At 42.0% G+C, this 22,818-nt stretch overlaps 1 protein-coding gene across 1 annotated transcript in view; it reads right to left on the reverse strand.

Annotated features, from left to right (window-relative positions):
- Positions 1 to 22,192, reverse strand: part of LOC112432190 (NACHT, LRR and PYD domains-containing protein 3-like) — a 40,186-nt gene extending 17,994 nt beyond the window's left edge. The window contains exons 1-9 of the mRNA XM_076881471.1: positions 22,122 to 22,192; positions 21,917 to 22,046; positions 21,560 to 21,661; positions 20,489 to 20,567; positions 17,822 to 18,026; positions 15,897 to 17,670; positions 11,123 to 11,296; positions 10,725 to 10,898; positions 3,959 to 4,132 (exon numbers count right to left, since the gene is read on the reverse strand). Coding sequence (XP_076737586.1) covers positions 3,959 to 4,132; positions 10,725 to 10,898; positions 11,123 to 11,296; positions 15,897 to 17,670; positions 17,822 to 18,026; positions 20,489 to 20,567; positions 21,560 to 21,661; positions 21,917 to 22,035 — 2,801 coding nt within the window. The 5' untranslated portion in view covers positions 22,036 to 22,046; positions 22,122 to 22,192. The remainder of the gene's footprint in view (positions 1 to 3,958; positions 4,133 to 10,724; positions 10,899 to 11,122; positions 11,297 to 15,896; positions 17,671 to 17,821; positions 18,027 to 20,488; positions 20,568 to 21,559; positions 21,662 to 21,916; positions 22,047 to 22,121) is intronic.
- Positions 22,193 to 22,818: the final 626 nt, after the last annotated feature.

The raw sequence follows: 22,818 nt of genomic DNA on the forward strand, positions 1-22,818 counted from the left end.
GCACCACTATTGTTCAAATGGAAGAAATAGAAAACACTCAATAAATCCTTCCACAGCTGAAACTAATGTAGACAATGTCAGGGGAGGAAGTCAAACTGAACTTATGACACCAAGCACGATAACTACCAAAATAATGCAGGAAAAGTAAACTAAGAAACCCTAAAGCAACTAAACAGAGCAGCTAGCAATAAACAAGAAGTGTAAACTATAAAAACATAGAAGCTAAATGCTAACATGGCTAACACTATCATCACTGTATGTAGCCCGACTCTTCTCACAGCAACATACAACTGTCATGGCTAGACATCTCACTGATTGGCTCATGTTAGCTTGTGAAAATATAAAGTCCCAGCAGTACTAGCTGTTTTATATACTGTTTAAAATAAGCGAAATGTGCTTATAATGTGTAAATAAAGGCTGAAGCAGCTAGCACTGTTAGCATCAGCACCAAGCCCTGTTACATTTGTACACTGTTAGAGCAATGGCTCCAATCTACAGCCTTTAAAAGAATGATTAAAATGCTGTGATTGCAGCCATTCCCCAACTCTCTGTGAATGGTTCTCATGGCCATTGATCAGTGGGCTTTGATCAGTGGGCTTTGATCAGTGGGCTTTGATCAGTGGTTGTTGATCAATGGTCATGAGAATTTGCATAATTATGATTAAGGAACTGACCTCCCAGCCCATTGTTCCTTCAGTGGGCTGGTTTCAGTCATTATGCAAATGTACTGTTTATAAGATTGAAACCTGCAGTCAGCCGAGATTGAAGTCACCTGGATGATGATGAAACATTTCTCCCACAAAACGCCACGTCCAGATGAACAGAATCAACTTTTGGAGATTTACTTACCTGGATGATTATTGGTTATTGGTAACTTTATTGTCCCTAACGGGAAATTGATTTGCAGTATGTCCGTACAAACAAACAAACAGGCAACCAACACATCACATACACACTCCAAAATAATATAATATAATATAAGCCTGAGAAAACAACCTAGATTTTTCATCAAAAAAGTACAATGTGCAATGGCAACAACACATATGGTTCAGTGTTATTAACTATGATAATAGCAGTAGGTACAAAAGACAATCTATGTCTCTTTGTCTTCACTGCAGGCACTTTATAACGACGACCTGATGGAAGCAGTTGAAAATCATTAAAGAGAGGATGATCTGAACACAACATGACAGAGGTCGCCTTCCTCAGCACATGCCTGTTATAAAAGTCCACAAGCTGGACCTGAGACCTCCCTGAAATCTTACCAGCCACTTTAACCAGGTTGTTAAGTCTGGTCTTATTATTCAGAGACATATTACCGTACCAAGCAATGATACAGAAAGTTAAAACAGATTCAATAAAACTTTTATAAAAAACGAGTCATCATTGCAGATGAAACATTAAAACCTCTCAACCTCCTTAAAAAGTCTTTGTTGAACCTTTTTCACTGTAGCAGCAAGATGTGACTCAAAGCACAGAGCTTTATCAAGAACAACCCCCAAATACTTATAACTGTCCACCAGTTCAATGGCTGCACATTTACCACTGTTAGCGCAGGATGAGGGGATGTCTCCCTGAAGTCAATAACCATGTCCTTGGTTTCCAGTGTGTTGATCTTTAAGAAGGACTGATCACACCACGAAACAAACTCATCCACAACAGGCCCATGGGAATCCTCTTCACCATGAAGGAGGCTTACAATGACTGTGTCATCTGCATATTTAATGAAATGCCTGTTGGCCTGTGTACTGCGACAGTCATTAGTGTACAAAATATACAGTAGAGGAGAGAGACAACAACCTTGCGGTGAGCCAGTGGAAGAGTTCAGCTGTTTGGAAAAACAGCCGTTCACTCTCACACACTGAGATCTGTCAGTTAAAAAGTTTAAAACCCAACCAACGAGATTAAGATCAAGTGTAAACTGGTTAAGAAGTTTATCAGCTAAAAGATGTGGCTGGATAGTATTAAAAGCTGGAGAAAAATCAATAAATAAGAGCCGAGCATGAGCTTTGGCGCCATCAAGATGGCGATAAAGGAAGTTCAACAGAGTGACCACTGCATCATCAACACGTCTACGAGGCCTGTATGCAAATTGTAGAGGGTCTATAAGCTTCTCTACTTGCTAACTGAGAGTCTGAACTAAAACCAGGAAGACTTATCTTATTACAGTCACTGTAACAGTGACCAGTCATGTGTTTCATGCCTGCCCAGGCCACCCTTAAGTTATTGCTACCCATCTCCGCCTCTACCTTATCCTTGTATTTTACTTTGGCTTTTTTAATTTCTGATCTGATCTCCTTCCTAATTTCTCTAACTTTCAAGATATTCCCTTCAATAAAAGCTTTTTTCCTTTCATGACTCAGCCTCATAAGACCTTTTGAAGACCATGGTTTGTTATTAGGAAAAAAATGGAGATGGTGTCAGTCGCATTCTTAGGATTCGCTTTAGGGTGGATGTAAACAATGGTGACGTTGATCTGTGGGAATTCCCTCGGCAGATAAAACGGCCTCAAAGACACAGAGAGGAGCTCAATGTCAGGCAGACACACTTGTCTACGAACGGTCACATTTTTACACCATTTCTGATTTATATACAAACACACTCCTCCTTGAGATTTCTGGGTAGCTCCGGGGTCTCGATCCAAACGTATGGGAAACCCGAAGCCATTTAGTTCCAGAGAACAATCAGGGTCAGAGTCCTTGAGCCAAGTCTCTGTGAATGCCATTAGACATGTATCCCTGTAGCCACGCAAGTGTGCGACATTCAAATGCAGTTCATCCAATTTACTCCTCAGAGACTGCACATTAGCCAGGATTATTGATGGTAAAGGAATGACTCCAAACAACCGTCAGGATTGCCAATAAAATCATGCGAAATAAAAAACCCATCTTCGTTAAAAGAAGTTCCACAAAGCACAAGCCGATGCTATAGAATTTCCTCAGGCAAAAAAATATATATATAAAGGAATAAAAGAATGAAATAAAATAAGTTAAAACACTGACACTGACAGAGAGAGACAACCTGCTGGTCGCCACAAGAGCAGCGCCCCTCTTTCTAGTCTAGTCTAGACTGAGAATGCATCAAGACCACTCACTCACCCTTCCCTCCTGCCTCTCAGCTGCTGAAACTCACAGTTTGTTACCACGGAAGAGTCACTCCTTCATCTGAGATGAAGCCTGATAGTCTGACTGATGCAATATAACATTCAGTCTACACTTTGTTTTTGTGCAAAGATGATAAAGAGGAAATACTAATAACATAAACAAAAATAAATGTCCAATTTAGAAATCTTATTCTTTTTTGCTCTATAAAATAGTTGTTTTTATTTTTCAGTCACTCATCGTAGCAGTAGGATTTACATGAAAATAAAAACAAATTAAGTTTGAGAGAAAAAGTACATTTTTGGAACTCTCTGGGCAACTGACTCAGAGACTCAAATGACTTAAAAAACCCGATTCATTTTGGTGAGTGACTCATTTAAACTCGATTCGGTAAAAAGAATCAAATTTACCATCACTAATACAAATCCCTTTGGAGAAAACAGCTTTAAAATATGTATTGTTAAATTCCAGATGTTTCTTTGCAAGGAAAACTCAGACACTGAAACAATACCACCAGTAACCTCCTACATATGGAAATGTGGTGTCATTAAAGACATAATAATTTCATTAATACCCAATATCCAGCAAAATATGTAATTTGAACATTTTGTTCCTAACGAAATCAAATGTATATATTGTAGAAGATTAGCCAAATTTATGTAAAATGGCCAGTACATGAATTAAAAAAATAAATAAATAAACAAAATCGTATGACTGTGACAAATTTTACACAGTAATTCAGTCTAATAATCCACTCAAATATAAATATAAGTTTAGCTAAAAGCTCTATAGATAAGTCAATCAATAATATAATTCACATTTTAAATGATCATATGTGTTAACGTTTGAATCCTGACCTGAGAGTTTCCACTGCACACTGTGAACTCTTTAGTCCAGCAGACAGAAGCTTCACTCCTGAATCCTGCAGGTCAGAGTTACTCAGGTCCAGCTCTCTCAGACTGGAGGACTGGGAGCTGAGGACTGAGCACAGAGCTTCACAGCTTCTCTCTGACAGGTTACAGCCACCCAGTCTGAAAAACAAAAGATAATCTATAATACTTATGTAAAGTTTGTTATTATATTACATGCCATCTTTTTATTTTTGATGAAACCTTAACATACTAAGATACAACATCATATGGATGAACTTGAATAAAATGTTTTTTTTTAATTATATCTTTATTTGGATTGGACAAGAAAAAACCATCTGCATAGCAGTATATGAATAACATGGGAACAAAGTCCTTCCAGGTTTTAGATTAAGTCCAGGAGAGCAAATGATAAACAAAGTGATCAGCGGGTGCATATTAACCTCCACTAGCTATTACTAGGACAGTTGCTCGCATGCTCTCCCAAAGGAGATATATAGAACACATTACATGGAACTATAAACACAAACTGGGAGGGGTGCCCATGCTGCAATCATTGTGAAGAAATAAGTAAATAAACAAGCAATAGTAATAGAAGTAAATGTAAAAAACAAACAAACAAAAAACAACCAAGTAATAGTGAGATCAAGTGAAGTCAGCCCTCGTGGGGGTGATGAATTGGATCCAATTGTTCCAAATTTGGTAGAATTTGGCTTTTTGATTTCTTAACAGATATGTAAGTTTTTCCATCCTAAATATCTCTAAAATGATCCCAAACCAGTCGTCTAGGGTAGGCTGGGCTAGGCTTAACCATCTTCTAGTAATTGTTTTTTTACTTGCCACCAAGAGTAATTGCACTAACTTAATCTCACTCCTACATTCCAGAAAGGGGACCAAACCCATGTATAAAACCTTAAAATCTAAAGGTATTTGAACGTTAAAGACTGCACTTAAGGAGACCTGAACGTTTTTTAACTTGGGACAGTCCCAAAAGACATGAAAATGGTTAGCAACAGTCGAGCCGCATTGTCTCCAGCATTGCATATAAGCCCCTTTGTACCTCTCCTGATATGGAGTCTTGAAGTACCTAATAATATTCTTCCAGCCATGTTCCTTCCAGCTCATAGAACTGGACGTGGACCACTGGCAGTACAAAACATTTTCCCACTCCCCCACAGAAATAGCAATCCCTGATTCCCTTTCCCATTTATCCTTAGTGTATAAAGTATTATCCTTGCTGGCACTAGAGAGGGCTTTGTATAGTTTAGAAATAGATTTAGTAGGGGTCATGGTTGTGGCATTTTTCAGGATGAGGAAAAAATGCGACTCAGCATCATTGAAGTCGGACAGTTTGCATTCATGATCAATATATGATCTCAGCTGTAAGTTTCTATGAAAGTTGTATTTTGTCAGGTTGTGATCGTCCCGTAAGGCCTCAAATCTGAGCACAATATTTCTATGAGTAAGAGAGAGGAATGTCGTAAGGCCATAGGATATCCATGCTTCAAAGTTAGAGTCGTGTCTGTTTGGAATAAAATCCGAGTCGAAAGCAACCCACCTGAAGATTTTTAGCATTTTGTGTATCCCACAGATGTTGATTACCTTCTGCCAAACTTGGAGGGTGTGGGTTAACCAGGGGTTCCCCAGCTTTTCCAGCCGGCACATTAGACCCTTATCTGCCATTACAGCTTGTAGGGGGAATCGGTCCAACAGGCTGGACTCCAGTTCCTTCCACCTAGCCGTGTATGTTTTGTTACACCAATATAAGAGGGGGGTTATTTGAGCGACATAATAGTAATTCCTGAGGCAGGGGAGACCCAGTCCTCCCTTTTCCTTGGGGAGCTGGAGGGTAGCATATTTAATCCTTGGCTTTCGGCCCTGCCAGATAAATCTGGAGATCCATTTGTCCCACTCAATAAATTGGTAATCGCTCACTTCTATTGGCAAGTTTCTAAAAAGATAAAGCAGTCTGGGGAGCGTGTCCATCTTGATTGCGGTTACCCGGGAGCTGAGACGCATAAAGGGGACCAGATTCCATCTGTGCAAATCAGCTTTTATACTTGCAGATATTGGCTCGTAGTTTGCCTGAAAGAGCAGCGAGAGGTCCGCAGTCAAATATATTCCCAGGTACTTAATTTTCTCATTATCCCGATTTACTGTAAATTTGAGTAGAGATGTGTAATATTCTCCTAATGTTGTCAGTTGTTTGTCTATAGTGAATGAAACCAGTCTGATCTAAATCGATGAGGTCAGGTAAAAACTTCTCCAGTCTACGAGCAAGAATAGAAGTAAATAGTTTGTAATCCAAGTTAAGGACACTGATTGGTCGATAGTTTCCACATTCTCGTTTATCTTTCCCCTCTTTTGGGATAATTGAAATAGTTGCCTCCCTCCAGGAGGGTGGGATTTCTCCCTCCTGTAGGATGTAGTTAAATGACTTCAGCAATGTGGGGACTAGATCTGCCCTCAGGGTGCGATACCACTGAGAACTGAACCTGTCCGGCCCAACTGCCTTACCTGGTTTTAATCTGGAAAAAGCATTAATTTCTTCCACTAAAATGGGATGTGTTAGAAGCTCATTTTTGAGAGACGGGAGTGAAGGTAATTCTAGAGAGCTAAGAAAGGCATCAGTACAATTCTCCTCCGTAGCATTGGGCTGTGAGTACAGCTCCCTAAAGAAGGTCTCAAAACATTTCTGAATGTCTTCTAATTTTGATTCCAGAATATTAGTCTTGGGGTCCTTGATTTGGTATATCGTACTTTCCTCTAGTTGTTTGCGTTATTTATGTGCCAGATATTTTGCAGATTTCCCTCCTGTCTCATAGTATTTTTGCCTCAAAAAAATTAAGTTATTTTGGGCCTCCTGGGTGTAAATATCATTAATTTCATCCTGTATTTTCCTGATATCCTGCTTCAGAGTAGGATTTGCGGTGTTTATGTCTTCCTATTCTTTCAACTTTAAATTTGCCTGTAGTTCTGCTAATTTTTGCCCTTTGATTCTCTTTAAGTGGGAGGCGATAGAAATTAATGTACCTCTCATTACCGCTTTGAGCGTATCCCAAAGAATAGCTGGAGATACCTCTCCTGTGTCATTAACATCTAGAAATTCTTTAATGTCTACCTTTAATTTGGAAACTATGGCAGGATCATTAAGGTGCGATAACAATTTCCACAGTGTGGTACATTTTTTCCTAGCCACCTGCAAAGATAGAGAGATAGGACTGTGGTCAGATAGATCTCTTGTTAATATGTCACAGTCTTTGACCCTAAACCTATCAACTTTAAACATAAAAAAGTAGTCCAGCCTTGCATACACTTTAAAGGAACCAGAGTAATGAGTGAAATTTCTGGTAGATGCGTAGCGGTCCCTCCATACATCTATTATCCCCATCTCTACCATATAGGAATTGACTTTTCTAGTAAGTGCTGTTACCTTGTTGGTTGGGGAGGAGGAGTCTAGTTTAGGGTCAAGTCTAAAGTTAAAACCCCCCCACAGACAACTATCCCCTGAGAATCCACCAATAAATCAAACCTATTCCTATAGAATAGCCAATCGCTCCCGGGGGGAGCATAAACATTTAAAATTGTGATTTCAGACCCCTCTATCCATTCTGTTATTCTAACCAATCTGCCTTCCTCGTCACAGAGTTCTTAGATATGTTCATAGTTAAGTGTACCAGAGATAAGTGTAGCCACACCCCTCTTGTGTTTGGACTTAACGGAAGAGGAGAATACATATTTAAAACCCTTTCTTTTCAATCTCAAGTGATCTACTTGGTTCATGTGTGTCTCCTGAAGTAATGCAATCTGGGCCTTCTCCTTCCTTAGTTTGGACAGTATCTTATTCATCTTAATCACGTTCAGAACCCCGTTAACATTAAAAGAGATTACTTTCACTGACTCACTTCCCATAAAGATATATTAAGTTACCACAGCGCATAAACTCAATAGCAGCAGGCAACCCCCTCTTAAAACAGTAACAAGTGAAAAAAGTTAGGAATGAACTGAAAACATTTGAACATAACTGGAGCTTGAAAGCTCCTAAGCTGGCTTCTGACAGTGGAGCACTTCCACTGACACCCTCACAACTTGAAGGGAAACCCCTTATTACCCCCTGAGTTAGGGGGCTTTCCACTGCGACGTCACTCACAGCACGAGAAGCCCCACCCATTTTAGCTCGACAGTAACCATATTTCACCATGTTGTCCATAGCTAATACATAACATTAAATTCGTTCTCTTCACGTCTGTATACTTGCAGCTTCTCTCTATATCCCGCAGCTCCTTGGATCTGACGCGGACGCCAACCACCAACTCCCCGCCACAGCGGGCATCTTTGTAGTTTTTCTCTGGGGGTTGCCGGTGGTGTAATCACCTTTACCGGCAGGCCCCGACTCGCCAGGTCAGCCGTTGCCTCCTCCACCGTGTTGTAGGTTTTCACTCCTTCTTCGAAAAAAACCTTAAGGCGCGCTGAGTAGAGGGTCCTAAACCGTACATTCTTCTCTTTTAGGACCTTTCGTGCCTCTGCATACTCCTTCCTCATAGCCATGATCTCAGGGGGGTAATCGTGGTCGAGGTTGATCTTGCTGGAATTCAGCATAAAACCTTTCTTTTGCCAAGCGAGCCTCAGCACTTCTTCTTTAACCGTGAAGCACAGGAATTTTACCAGGATCGATCTGGGTTGGGAGCCGTCCAGAGGGAGTAATGATAACACTCTGTGTGCTCTCTGAATTTGTAACGGTGTTGATGGTGGGATGGCGAGATTCTCCCGGAGTAGCTTCTCCACAAAGTGGGCCATAGATGGAGCTCCCGATTCTTCTCCCTCCGGCACCCTGTACAGTCTGAGCGACTCCCTCCTCGAGTAAGCCTCCAGTGATGTTAGTTTTGTTTGAAACTTTTCCTGCATGCTTTCTTCCATTTGCGCAACATCTCTAAAGTTAGAAATATCCTGTCTCAGAGTGACGCTGAAAAACTAGTTCATGCATTTATTACTTCCAGGCTGGACTATTGTAATTCGTTATTATCAGGATGTCCAAAAAACTCCCTGAAAAGCCTTCAGTTAATCCAAAATGCTGCAGCAAGAGTACTGACAGGGACTAGAAAGAGAGAGCAGATTTCTCCTGTATTGGCTTCCCTTCATTGGCTTCCTGTTAAATCCAGAATTGAATTCAAAATCCTGCTCCTCACATACAAGATCTTAAATAATCAGGCCCAATCTTATCTTAATGACCTTGTAGTACCATATCACCCCATTAGAGCACTTCGCTCTCACACTGCAGGCCTACTTGTTGTTCCTAGAGTATTTGAAAGTAGAATGGGAGGCAGAGCCTTCAGTTTTCAGGCCCCTCTTCTGTGGAACCAGCTTCCAGTTTGGATTCAGGAGACAGACACTATCTCTACTTTTAAGATTAATCTCATATTTCCATTAAAAGTGTTGAATTTGACTGTTTGATGTTCTTTATGATCTCTGGCACCAGTTCATCTGTAGGCTGAGCTCAATCCATCCATTTAGTGAAATTATGTTTAAAGGTCTCCTTGTTTTCTGAGCATGCACAGATCCTGAAGCAGAAAGCCTGGGTTAATAGAGAAATGATCATCACTGTGATGATGCTCATCATCTCTGACTGGGATTTGAGGTTTTGTCAAAGCAGCAAAGAAAGCCTGGCTATGTTGGACTGGGTGTGGAAGCAGCTCCCAGTTTGAGTTCAGGAGACAGACGCCCTCTCTACTTTGAAGATCAGCTTCAAACTTTACTTTTTGCTAAAGCATATAGTTAGGGCTGGGCCAGGTGACCCTGAATCCTCCCTTAGTTATGCTGCAATAGACGTAGGCTGCCGGGGATTCCCATGATGCATTGAGTTTTTCCTTTCCAGTCACCTTTCTCACTCACTATGTGTTAACAGACCTCTCTGCATTGAATCATATGTGTTATTAACCTCTGTCTCTCTTCCACAGCATGTCTTTATCCTGTCTTCCTTCTCTCACTCCAACCAATCACAGCAAATGGCCCCGCCCCTCCCTGAGCCTGGTTCTGCCAGAGGTTTCTTTCTGTTAAAAGGGAGTTTTTCCTTCCCACTGTCGCCAAAGTGCTTGTTCATAGGGGGTCATGTGATTGTTGGGTTTTTCTCTGTATTTATGAAGTGCCTTGAGGTGACTTTTGTTGTGATTTGGCGCTATATAAATAACATTGAATTGCATTGTTAGTATCTCAGACAAAATCTCGTCTGTGTTCTGGAGCTTATCTTTGTGTTCTGCAACCCTGGTTTCCACATCATTAAGCCGCGCATTGGCTTTATCCAACTCACCCCTTATTTCCACCAGTTGCGCTTTCGTGTCTTTTCGAAATTCTTTCACCTCTTTCCCAACGCCTCTCAGTTCTTTCAGTATCAGCGTCAAACTTGCTGGGTCAACCTCATCTTCTGTCCCAGAATCTTCGCGGCTAGGAGTGGGAGAGTGGCCTCGGCTAGCCCTATAGGGGCTAACGTTAGCCCCTTCTGTTAGCTGCACATTGCCATCTTCCACGTTTTCAAACGTTAACTTCTTAGCTATTTTGTTCTTTCTGGACATCATTTAAACCCCTTTTTCCTCTTTATGTGCACTTAGATAGTGTATTAATTTACTTGGGGCAGTTTTAATAAGTTTCAGTCGAGAGCTCTCGTACTAGGTGTCCATCCCCACGAGCGCCGGAACCGGAACCCTTGAATAAAATGTTTAATTGGTTCATTTAAAAAAAACAAAATGTCAATTGATCTGACCTCAGAGTATTTAGTTTACAGTTTAAACTTTGTAGTCCAGCAGACAGAATCTTCACTCCTGAATCCTGCACATTTTTGATACTCAGGTCCAGCTCTGTCAGAGTAGAGGACTGAGAGCTGAGCATTGAGGACACAGCTTCACAGTTTTCTGCTAGAAGTTCACAGACGTTGAGTCTGAAAATGAAAACATGAACAAAGACTGATGTTAAAGTGTAATCAGGGTACAATAACTAATCTTATATTTTAAGAATCCTTGTTGTTTTATGCTGAGCAGATGTGGTACGAAACAACAGTAAATTGATCAAGTTTACCTCTACTGTTTAAATTGCTGGATTTATTTTCTCAGTTAAAAACAAAACAAAACAAACAAAAGAAAAAAGAATACAAATCGGTCAGACCTCAGAATATTCAGTTTGGCGTGTGGACTCTCCACTGCAGCAGACAGAAGCTTTACTGCTGAAGCCTTCAGGCTGTCGGTACTCAAGTCCAGCTCTCTCAGACTACAGGACTGGGAGCTGACCACTGACAACAAATCTGTACAGACTTTCTCTGACAGGTTACAGCTGCTCAGCCTGAAAAAAATAACAAGAACAACAAAACAATAATATTTATTATCAAATAAAATCTCTTTATATGTTGAATCTAAGTAATCAAATGTGTACAAATGAGTACACTACAATGCACAATTAAATAAAAAAATGTTCAAGAATTTAAGTGTAACAGAAGAAAAATATTTCAAATTAAACACAATTATTCCAATGTATGTAAATGGAAACCAGTGAAGACCAGGTTGATTTAGTGACAGTAGTTCAGTGTCTGCTGGCACAGGCCTGTGAGTACTGCAGTATTACACTTACTGCAGTACTGCTGGTCACTTTATTAATTCTAATATGTGTGATTACTGTAAATGTAGTTATAAATAATGTATCACATCCTGGACTCTCGTTTCATTTTCTGTCTAAAAGCTGCTTTGGCTGATTCCCCTTTAAAGCCCCGCTCTCCCTAAAGGCCAACTTTATTTTGATTGGATGATTTCATAAAGCACGCTGAAGGGCAGTAGCCAGTTATCATGAGCTCCATCTCCTCAACCTTCTGGTTTAGAAATTATAAGAAACTGTAAACCTCATAAAAACCCGTCTTGATCCATGCTCAATCATCCAGGTTAGTAAATCCCAAAAGTTGATTCTGTTCATCTGGACGTAGCGCTTTCAGTGGGAGAAACATTTCGTCACTCATCCAGGTGACTTCGTCAGTCTCAGCTGACTTCTGGTTTCCAACCCTATAAAAAGTACATTTGCATAATGACTGAAACCAGCCCACTGAAGGAACAATAAGGCTGGGAGGTCAGTTCCTTGACCATTAGGTTTGAGTCATTATGCAGATGTACTCTTTATAAGATTGGGGAAAGCTGCAGTCAGCTGAGCCTGAAGAAGTCATCTTGATGAGTGACAAAATGTTTCTCCCGCTGAGAGCGCTACGTCCAGATGAACAGAATCAAACTTTGGGGGCTCATAAAATCATGATTAGAAATCTTCTCAGATGTATTTTTACATTTTAGATCCACAGCAACAAAGTTCACAGCAGGATGTCTCTGTTCAGTAATTATTATGCCCATTACCTGCAAACTGTGAGGTACGCAGGTAATGTCAGGTAAACACTAGCTGTCTGAAACTGTTCCTGTTAAATGTGTGTATAAAGGAAATAAGCTGAAATACAGAGACTGGGTGGATCTGTGCTTTGACTTTGACACCAAAAATTTCTTCCTGTTAAAAGGGAGTTTTTCCTTCCCACTGTCGCCAAAGTGTTTGCTCATAGGGGGTCATATGATTGTTGGGTTTTTCTCTGTATCTATTACTGTACGATCTACTGTACAATATAAAGCGCATTGAGGTGACTGTTGTGATTTGGCGCTATATAAATAAAATTGAATTGAATTACATCCCATTTCAGGTACCTAGAACCTGAACCTTCTCTGGAAACCTGGGACGCTGGCGGGTTTCTCTTGCTTACCTATCTGCTCATCCTCTTTCTTTCTGCTCGCATGATGATTTCCTGGTTGAGTTTGTAAAGACTTTTGCTCAGGACCTTCTTGCTGTGCGGCAACAGTGCTAACCACCGTCCGCTGTATGTTTTTCAGTCATTAAATCAAACCATGAAAGATCAGCTTGCTTCTCGTGATGAACCTGTCTGTTTTCGATTCCACACCAGGGTCTGCCCACTGGAAAGTTCAGGGATAAGGGTGGAGGATACTCACACAAACATAAAAACCCAGATTGCAACTCCAACTCTCTGTTCTAGTTAACCAGACCTTTCAGGCTCTTGTTCAATTAGAACCTCATGGAGTCTGAGTTAGCGAGACAGTTAAACATCCCTCTATGCCCCCTTAATCCGCCCATTCCCACTAAGTCATTAAATAACCGAGTGTCCCCTCACATAACTCAGCGCACAGAGCCTGTCACCCCTGGCAATCACAAGAAAACACTTACCTTTTTTGCTTTTCATGCACCTCACAAACCACTCATACTCGGGTTTCCTTGGCTAGAATTACATAACCCCCACTTAGACTGGTCAGGTCAGAGGGTAATCAGTTAGAGTCTGTTCTGTCATTTAAATTGCCTTGTTTCCGCCCGTCCACCGGAACCTGTGGAACCATCAACCAACACTGAGACTGTTTTAGATCTCTCCTCTGTGCCCACCAAATGTCATGATCTTCAGGAAGTATTTAGCAAAAGTAAAGCGCTTTCACTGCCACCTCACAAACCACAGGACAGCACCATAGAACTACTCTCTGGCTCCACCCGGCCTTCTAGCTGGCTGTATAACCTGCTTAGACCTGAGTGTGCGGCTATGGAAAAGTACATTAAGGAATCCCTCGGTGCAGGCATAATCCAACGATTGTCATCTCAAGTTGGAACTTCTTTTTTGTGGGGAAAAAGGATGGCTCTCTCTGGCCATGCATTTACTTCAGGGGCCTCAGTGATATTACCATCAAGAATAAGTACCTATTACCTCATTAGCTCTACTTTCAGGCCATTTCACAGTGCCACTGGGTTTACAAAACCCCACATCCGAACGCTTACCACTTTTTCCAGATCAATCAGGGAGACAAGTGGAAGACCGTTTTAAACATGCCATTGGGGGACTACGAGTATTTGGTCATGCCGCCTGGGTTAACTAATGCTCCCGCAATGTTTCAAGATTAGTTAACGATGTCCTCCGGGAATTCCTTGACAGGTTCGTATTGGTGTATCTGGATGATATCCTCATTTTTCCCAAAACCTGCGAGGAACATCAGTCTCATGTCCATGCTATTTTTCCAACGTTTGCTGGAGAATAAACCTTATGTCAAAGCAAAAAAGTGTGAATTCCATTCCTCATCAATAACTTTTTTCAGTTACATTTTGGCACGGGGGCAGGTGAAGACGGATCTGGCAAATGTGAAAGCTTTAACAGAGTGGCCTACCCCTTGTACCCATTGTAGATTCAAGAAGCATCTCCAATGGGTTTTGGGAATAGCAAATTTTTATAGACTGTTCATTTTCAACTATAGTCAGGTAGCTGCACCACTCAAGTCTCAGCATGCATCTGGTCCCCCAAAGCTGAAACTGCATTCACCAAACTTAAGTATCTGTTCACCACGGCACCTTTTTGGTTCACCCTGATCACAGTTATCATTGCAAAGGTGGACACATCAGAAATTGGAGAAGGGAGAGGTAAATGATGCCAAGTGAAAGAGAATGCTTTGGGGGGGTCATGCTGCTGTCATGGTCTGTGTGAGCGGCGGTGGTTTCCCACTAGACTCTGGTTTCTGCCTTTGGGTGAAGCCTGGTCAGCCTGTCCATTGTCCACACCTGACAGTAATCTACTAGGCTGAATATAACATCAGCACTCCCAATAACTCTGCTAACCTCCTAATCCTCGGATCATCTACTCACCCTTGCAGTTCAGTCATGTTTTCCTGGATGCTGGTCTTCTTGATTCACTCACAGCCACATTAATGCCTTTCGTCTCTTAGACTTACTGGACCACTTGGCCTGGATTCAAAGCTAACAAGTACTCACCCAGACCTCACCACCTGCCTTCCCCAAGTTGCTTTCCGACTGCTGACAAGTAAATGGTAAATGGACTGATTCTTATATAGCATTTTTCTACTCTCCCGGAGTACTCAAAGCGCTCTATACAACATGCCACATCCACCCAATCACACCCATTCTCACAAACACTTTATCTGAACTTAGTGCTTTCTAAGTACATTCACGCACATTCATACTCTGATGGATGCATCGGAGAGCAAGTTGGGGTTAGTATCTTGCCCAAGGATACTTGACATGCAGACTGGAGGAGCCAGGGATCGAACCACCAACCTTCTGATCAGTAGGTCAGATCAGACCAGCTTTACCTCCTGAGCTACAGAAACCCCAAATAAGACATTGAAGATAACCTCGTTCACTTACTGTAACCTCCACCAGTGATCTTTCTGATGCTGCTCTACCTCTGTTACAGTGACTCAGATTACCATCTACCAAGACCCATTTCCGGAAACCTACCACAGAGCCCACTTCATGCTCACAGCTTCAAGTGCTTGACTTCCGCCATAGTTCACAGTTCATGTTAAAAAATTCCAAGTGTCAAGTTCCTGTGTGTAAATAAAGCCTTCACGTCTAGTAATATTCAGTTCCTTCACCTTTGTCTGTATTTTGGGTTCACCATGTTGTTCTGGCCACACCGAGGTAACAGATTTATATTTGAAAAACAGAGAGACATGGGGGATTGCAATAAAGATGAGACACAAACCAGACCTTAAAATAAGAACATCTGAAAACGATGTAGGTGCAGTCTGGTAGCTCAAGTATTTGCTTTAAAAAACAGAGCTAGACTCCTGGTTGTTGGAGACAAGTGAACAACTTGAGGATAATAAACCTGTCAGAGGGGCTGAAGGATCAGAGCTCATGTTCTTATAGGCTGGATCTGGATTGTGCTTTGATTCGAGTTGAAGACAAAAATATTTCAGAAATGCTGACATGTCCTGCTGGAGAGAAATATTTAAAGTATCATGACTATTTTAGTGACTATTTTTTAATTTTTCTAAAGTGGTAGTGTTCTTTGAACTGAGCACCTCTGATTTATTTCCCATGATTTTAAGAATGAAGCGATGAGTTCATGTTTACTTACAGAGCTTTGTTGGAGGCTTTGACCACTGGCAGCAGCCTCAGAAGAGCCTTCTCTGAAGCAGAGTATTTCTTCAGGTCAAACACATCCAGATCTTCTTCTGATGACAGTAAGATGAAGACCAGAGCTGACCACTGAGCAGGAGACAGTTTATCTGTGGAGAGACTTCCTGATCTGAGGGACTGTTGGATCTCCTCCACTAGAGAACGATCATTCAGTTCATTCAGACAGTGGATCAGATTGATGCTTTTCTCTGCAGACAGATCCTCACTGAGCTTCTCCTTGATGTACTGGACTGTTTTCTTATTGGTCTGTGAGTTACTTCCTGTCTGTGTCATCAGGGCTCGTAAGAGAGTCTGATTGGTCTGCAGGGAAAGACCCAGGAGGAAGCGGAGGAACAAGTCCAGGTGTCCATTTGGACTCTGTAAGGCCTTGTTCACAGCACTCTGGTAGAAGTGTGTCTCTGCAGATTCTCCTGTGTTAGACTTCTTGGGGGTTGTTTGTTCTTCCAGCAGATTGAGTCCAGAGTTGATGAAGGTCAGATGGACATGAAGAGCAGCCAGAAACTCCTGAACACTCAGATGGATGAAGCAGAACACCTTGTCCTGGTACAGTCCTCTCTCCTCTTTAAAGATCTGTGTGAACACTCCTGAGTACACTGAGGCTGCTCTGATATCGATGCCACACTCTGTCAGGTCTGATTCATAGAAGATCAGGTTTCCTTTCTGCAGCTGATCAAAAGCCAGTTTTCCCAGAGACTCCATCATCTTCCTGCTCTCTGGACTCCAGTGTGGATCTGTTGCACGTCCTCCATTATACTTGACCTTCTTCACTTTGGCCTGAACCACCAGGAAGTGGATGTACATTTCAGTCAGGGTGTTGGGCAGTTGTCCTCCCTCTCTGGTTTCCAGGACACGCTCCAGAACTGTAGCAGTGATCCAGCAGAAGACTGGGATGTGGCACATGATGTGGAGGCTTCGAGCTTTCTTGATGTGGGAGATGATCCTGCTGGCCTGCTCCTCATCTCTGAATCGGTTCCTGAAGTACTCCTCCTTCTGTGGGTCAGTGAACCCCCTGACCTCTGTCACCCTGTGAACATACTCAGGGGGGATCTGGTCTGCTGCTGCAGGTCGTGTGGTTATCCAGACGTGAGCATAGGGAAGAAGCGTCCCCCTGATCAGGCTTGTGAGAAGTACATCAACTGTGGTGGGCATCGTAATATCAGTCACACTCTTAGTGTTGTTGAAGTCCAGAGGAAGTCGACACTCATCCAGACCATCAAAGATGAACACAACCTGGAAGTCTTCAAAGCTGTAGATTCCTGCTTCTTTGGTTTCAGTAAAGAAGTGATGAACAAGTCCCACCAAGCTGAACTTTTCCTCTTTCAGCACATTCAGCTCTCTGAAAGTGAATGGAAATATGAACTGGATGTCCTGGTTGGCTTTGTCTTCAGCCCAGTCCAGGCTGTATTTCTGTGTTAAGACTGTTTTCCCAATGCCAGCCACTCCCTTTGTCAGCACTGTTCTGATTGGTTTAAAGATGTCTTCTTGTCTGATGGTTGTTTCTGGTCTGTCTGGTTTCCTGGATGCTGTTTCAATCTGTCTGACCTCATGTTCATCATTGACCTCTGCAGTCCCTCCCTCTGTGATGTAGAGCTCTGTGTAGATCTGATTCAGGAGGGTTGGGTTTCCTGCTTTAGCGATGCCCTCAAACACACACTGGAACTTCTTCTTCAGGGTGGATTTAAGGTTACGATGACAAACAGCAGCTGGAAGTTCTGAATAATAATAATAAAAATACAACTTTAACAATCATATTTTACAAAATGCTGATGACAATTTCTGACCCACTGAGAAATGACTGAACACACTGGTGTCACAAGTCTCTCATTTATCCAGCAGCTTAAATCTTTAGATAAATCCTCTTACGTCTCTGCAGACGGTCAGCCAGCTCCTCCTGCTTCATTCTCCTCAGGAAGTCCACTGTGATCTTCACAAATGCCTCTCTGCTGTTTCTCCTCTGCTCATCATCCTCCCTCTGAAACTCCAAGCACTGGGGCTTATTTGGATTCAGAGCCTTCTGGATCTTCTTCAGCTCGTTCTTCACAAAAGTGATGATGTTGTCCTCCAGCAGCTGGAACAGAATACTTTATGAATGACCCACCACTCTGAACTTTAGTCCACACAACATCCACTTCTTTACCATCAAGGGGCATATCATCCACGAGCTCTTTACCAATTATAGGTTTGACTTTATCTGATTAACTGAGACTTTGTCCACAACTCCACGATCCCAAAACGTTGATGCTGTTCATATGAATGCAGCGATTTCAGTGGGAGAAACATTTCACTGGTGTTCAGAGCTGAACTACCAACAGGTTGATGATCAAAGCCAGAAACTTGGAGATGTTTCAGGTGACTGAGTTGATCGTACAGGCAACTGGTCTTAAAGGTTCACTCTGTTTACACATACAGATCAGTATTTAAGGTTTGACTCTCATCATCCACTGGGGCACAAACTGGACGTCATCAGGACGCTACAACACAGAACAAACACCATCCCCACAGACACAGCAGCCAGCGAAGCAGAAGAACTTCACATCAAGAAGGTCCTGAGTAAATGTGAACGCTGGTTTGAGGGCGGAGTCAAGGAGGCCATTTATGTGAAAAGGAAAGACCATCTCTGAATGGAGGAGGGGCCTAAGGGTACAACTGTCACCATCTTACAATGCTGTGATTGCAGCCATTCCCCAGCTCTCTGTGAACTGGACTCATGACCATTGATCAACAACCATTGATCAATGGTCCTGACAATATGCGTACCAATGATCAATGAACTGACCTCCCAGCCCATTGTTCCTTCAGTGGGCTGGTTTCAGTCATACAAATGTCCTGTTTATGAGATTGAAACCTGCAGTCAGCTGAGACTGAAGAAGTCACCTGATGATGATGAAACGTTTCTCCCACTGAAAACATCCAGATGAACAGAATCAAGCTTTTTGGGATTTACGTACCTGGATGATTGAGCATCAAGACACAACTCTGTGACTTTTCTCAGATGAATAAATCCTCTCCTCCAGCTTTGTTTACATCTACCAGCCCTGTGGCGCTGCCCAGGGAAATAATCTATGTGAGAGGTGGAAAGTCATACAGGTGTCTGCTCCTGCCTTCAGTTATTTTATCTACTGTGTGTCAACTGGCTGAACCTCCTCCAACTGTCTACTGTCTCCCTAAACTCAACAATGACTTAGTGATCTATCCATTCTCTGACCAAAGACATCCTGCTGCAGGAGGTTAACATAGCAGCCAATGATGATCCCACTCACTGTGAACAACACATTTGGACCTGATTTGCTGCTCTGGTTTACACGTGAACTTTGACTGCTGTCACCAACTTGAGAAGCTCTACAGAAAAACTGGACTTGTCCATAAAAAGATGTATAAAAATCATAAACTACATTATAAGGACAGCATTGCTCAATCAACTCTAATTACTACTGACATGTTATCTCTTCTAACTAAGGTACAGACACTCAAACTTGCTGCTTTCAGTGAGAAGTCAAATGTGTGAATATGAGCTGGAAGCTGCTGAGAGTCCTCCTCCTTCCCTACTTTCACTATAAACACGCCCCTTTCATGCACCTGCAGAGGGCCACCAGCAGATGGAGCTGTCTTAAACAAATCCACTTGGATAGTTAGCTGTAGATGACTTTATCAGTATGATTGTAGGACTTTGAGTTATTCTTTAGATTTATTTCAACTCTTATATTGTGCACAAGTGTTGAGCGACCCATAATTTCTCTGTACTTTTCATAAGAGCAGCCAGACTTTCAGCTAGTTTTTCTTTTTTAAGAGCTCTGCAGGTTTTATGAAGGTGTGTCAAAGCTGTTCTTTGGACATTGGCTGCTTTTTAAATCATTTTCAGTCCTCGTACAGGAACATTCTTCAAGCTAAATCCAAGTGTGTTAGACCAGAGTTAACCTGATAGATATGTGTGGGTGTGTAACTCTTAGAAGCTGATTGGCTGCTTTTTATGGGGGCTGGGTCTTTGGAAAGTGTTTTAGTAACACACCCTGAACTGCACACTTTAACAAACAACATGAGATTTTAACAGTAATGTAAAACTCATGTGATTCACTGTTATTAAGCACAAACACATCTATGGCCCTGTTTCCATTAGTAGCTGCTCAGATCGACTCACCACAGGTCACCACGACTGGACTGGATCCACTGGTTTCCATTACAGTTGAGGACCACCTAATGTGGTCGTCTCAATACAGCCGAGTGTCAGCTCACATCATTAGTAAGTGCTAATGCTGCTAATTTCCATCATATTTGTCATTTATTGCTCAAAGTTATTGAAGAAACAGTTATTCAGCTTCATTCCCACTGATCTCGACTACAAACTGTTTCACTTTGGTTTCTGTTTAAAGCCTCGATGTTTAAAACGTTTCCCTGTGATCACATTTGCACCGTCTGATTTCAAAGTTTGTTTCTTTTGGTCATTTAGTCCACAGAGTCCTTGGTGTTCTGAAAGGGACCTATAAATAAATGCATTATTATTAATAATAAAGTAGTTGTTGTACATGTACAGACCATAAATATGGAGTCCAGCTGTGTTTGATGCTGCTGGGCAGACTGACCACTGGGAACCTCTGAGCTCTGCTGGTCCACTCTGTGGAGGAACCATGAAGGATTAGATCAACACAGGATAAAGATCCAGGAGTTTCTGCTCAAATAACTTCATCTGAATCAAGTCTGTCAAGTTTTAAACTCTCAGATTGTGAACATATCAGTAATTTTCAGTCTGTTTTCATGGACGTCCTTTCAGTGGTGATGTCAGGGATGATTTTGAAGAAGCTCATCAAACTGAACCATCAGCAGATCACTGCTCCAAAACCAGAACATGATCCGAGTCTCCCTCCACCACCAGAACACCAGCTTTACTAACGTGGTAGATCAGTGTAGTACAGATCAATAACTGATGAGTCATTTGATCAAAATCACTGAGTGCTTCACGTCTGACCCTCTGATGCTTCTGTAGACATTTTGCATATTTAATGAATGTCTGACAGTTTTACATTCATTCTATGAACACAGTGGAAATGTTGTGTTATAGTCTCCATGTTGTTTCCAGCATCATAAATTCTTAAGTTCAGAAAATTAGATTCTTTCTTCACAGCTGAAAAACAACAACATTTATTCTCTATTGAAATCTGCATCGTCCACTCCAAAGGTCACAATCTGAAGGTAACATCTGGTTTTGTTCCCTGTGGTTAACTCTGAGCATCAGTATGGTGGGATTTATCCACTACATCCACACCACTGTGGTTCAGTGTTGTCCTGATGGAGTAACAGCAGCCAGTATGATCCAGGCTTTAGCTGCTGGGTCTCTGTGTGACCTCTCAGACTGTTTAACAGATCAGACACAAAGAGAATCAGAGCAGCTCTGTTCTTTAAAGACAAACATGAACCCACTCAGGTCACACTTTCCCCACAGATATGAGCATCACTGTCCTCAAACAGCAAATGACCAAGTCGAACATTTGGATCTTTTCTCTTTCATTGTTTTCTTTTTAATGAATCTTTGTAACAATCTGAGGATGTTTCAGGTCATATTTATCCAGGAAACACAAACATGTAAAGGAGTCATCACAGCTCTCTGACCTCGTTGCTCCAGGTTCACCACTGAAGTTTGGATTTTCACCTTTGGACCGGTCACTCCTCACAGACGGACAGCTGGACCCTGCAGACTGTGACCTCTGACCTCTGCAGACACAAACATGATTGAAGCAGCTGTGATCACACAGACTGCAGATAATGCAGCTGTTTCCTGTCAGTAACATCCTCTTAGATTAGAGTTCAGCTTTTTACAGGAAAACTGGACAAAACTGATTTTTGTTACAAACTCATTTTCATTTCCTCTCAGCTCACAAACACAGTCAGACAATCAACCAGAGTCAACACTGATTATAATGTCAGTGCAGAATTATTTCTGTTACTCAGTGAGTTCAGCTCTCTGACCTCGTTGCTCCAGGTTCACCACTGAAGGCTGGAGGTCGACCTTTGGACCGGTCACTCCTCACAGACGGACAGCTGGACCCTGCAGACTCTGCTCTGTCCTCCTCTTCCTCCATCATCATCTTCAGTCAGTCTGAGAGGTAAACCACAAACACTCAGTGAGTTCACATTAACAGGAGGAACTGAGTTACAGTCGCTGACCTCTGACCTGTCATGTGACCATGAAACCAGGTCAATATGTCTGTAGGTTCAGTCATCCAGGTCATGTGATCTAAGGAGCTTGGAGAGAAAAGAGACGTCTTTAAGTTTCTGGAAGACGTTTCATCTGAGAAGCTTCTTCAGCTCTAAAACCAAACGGTGGAGAGTCCCAGATATTTAAACCTGAGAGGGAAAGAAAGCATGTCGCTGACCCACCACTGATGTTATTTCAAGGAGGAAACTGAGAGCCTTTGCACCAGGAGCACAAACATCAGCTCCAGCAATGATCCACTGATGTGTTTTTATTCCATGTATGAATGTTGTTATTGACAGAGATGACGTTTGTGTGTCAGTGATGCAGTGACTGTTGTTGTTACCTGTACAGGCTGGTTAGACTCTATGAAACAGATCATACAGATCTCTGCATGTTAGAAGAGACTATTAAAGGTCATGAATGAGACAAAGGCAGGGAGGCGTCCTTTACAGCTAAACAGCAGAGTGAGAGAACAGCCAGCACCTCTACATTTATCACATTATACAGCACATGTATGATACTGACAGGGATGAGAAGAATTTAGTGATTCTGATCCCATCATTGATATTACTTATTGATTCTCAGTAGCTCTGCTCTGACAGTCACCACCATCACTGAGCAGCATATCAAAGACATTTGTGCACATTAACTGCATGTTGTGGCTCAAATGTTT

The sequence above is a fragment of the Maylandia zebra genome, unplaced genomic scaffold (genome assembly GCF_041146795.1).
Source record: "Maylandia zebra isolate NMK-2024a unplaced genomic scaffold, Mzebra_GT3a scaffold11, whole genome shotgun sequence".
In the NCBI taxonomy this organism is placed as follows: Eukaryota; Metazoa; Chordata; class Actinopteri; order Cichliformes; family Cichlidae; genus Maylandia; species Maylandia zebra.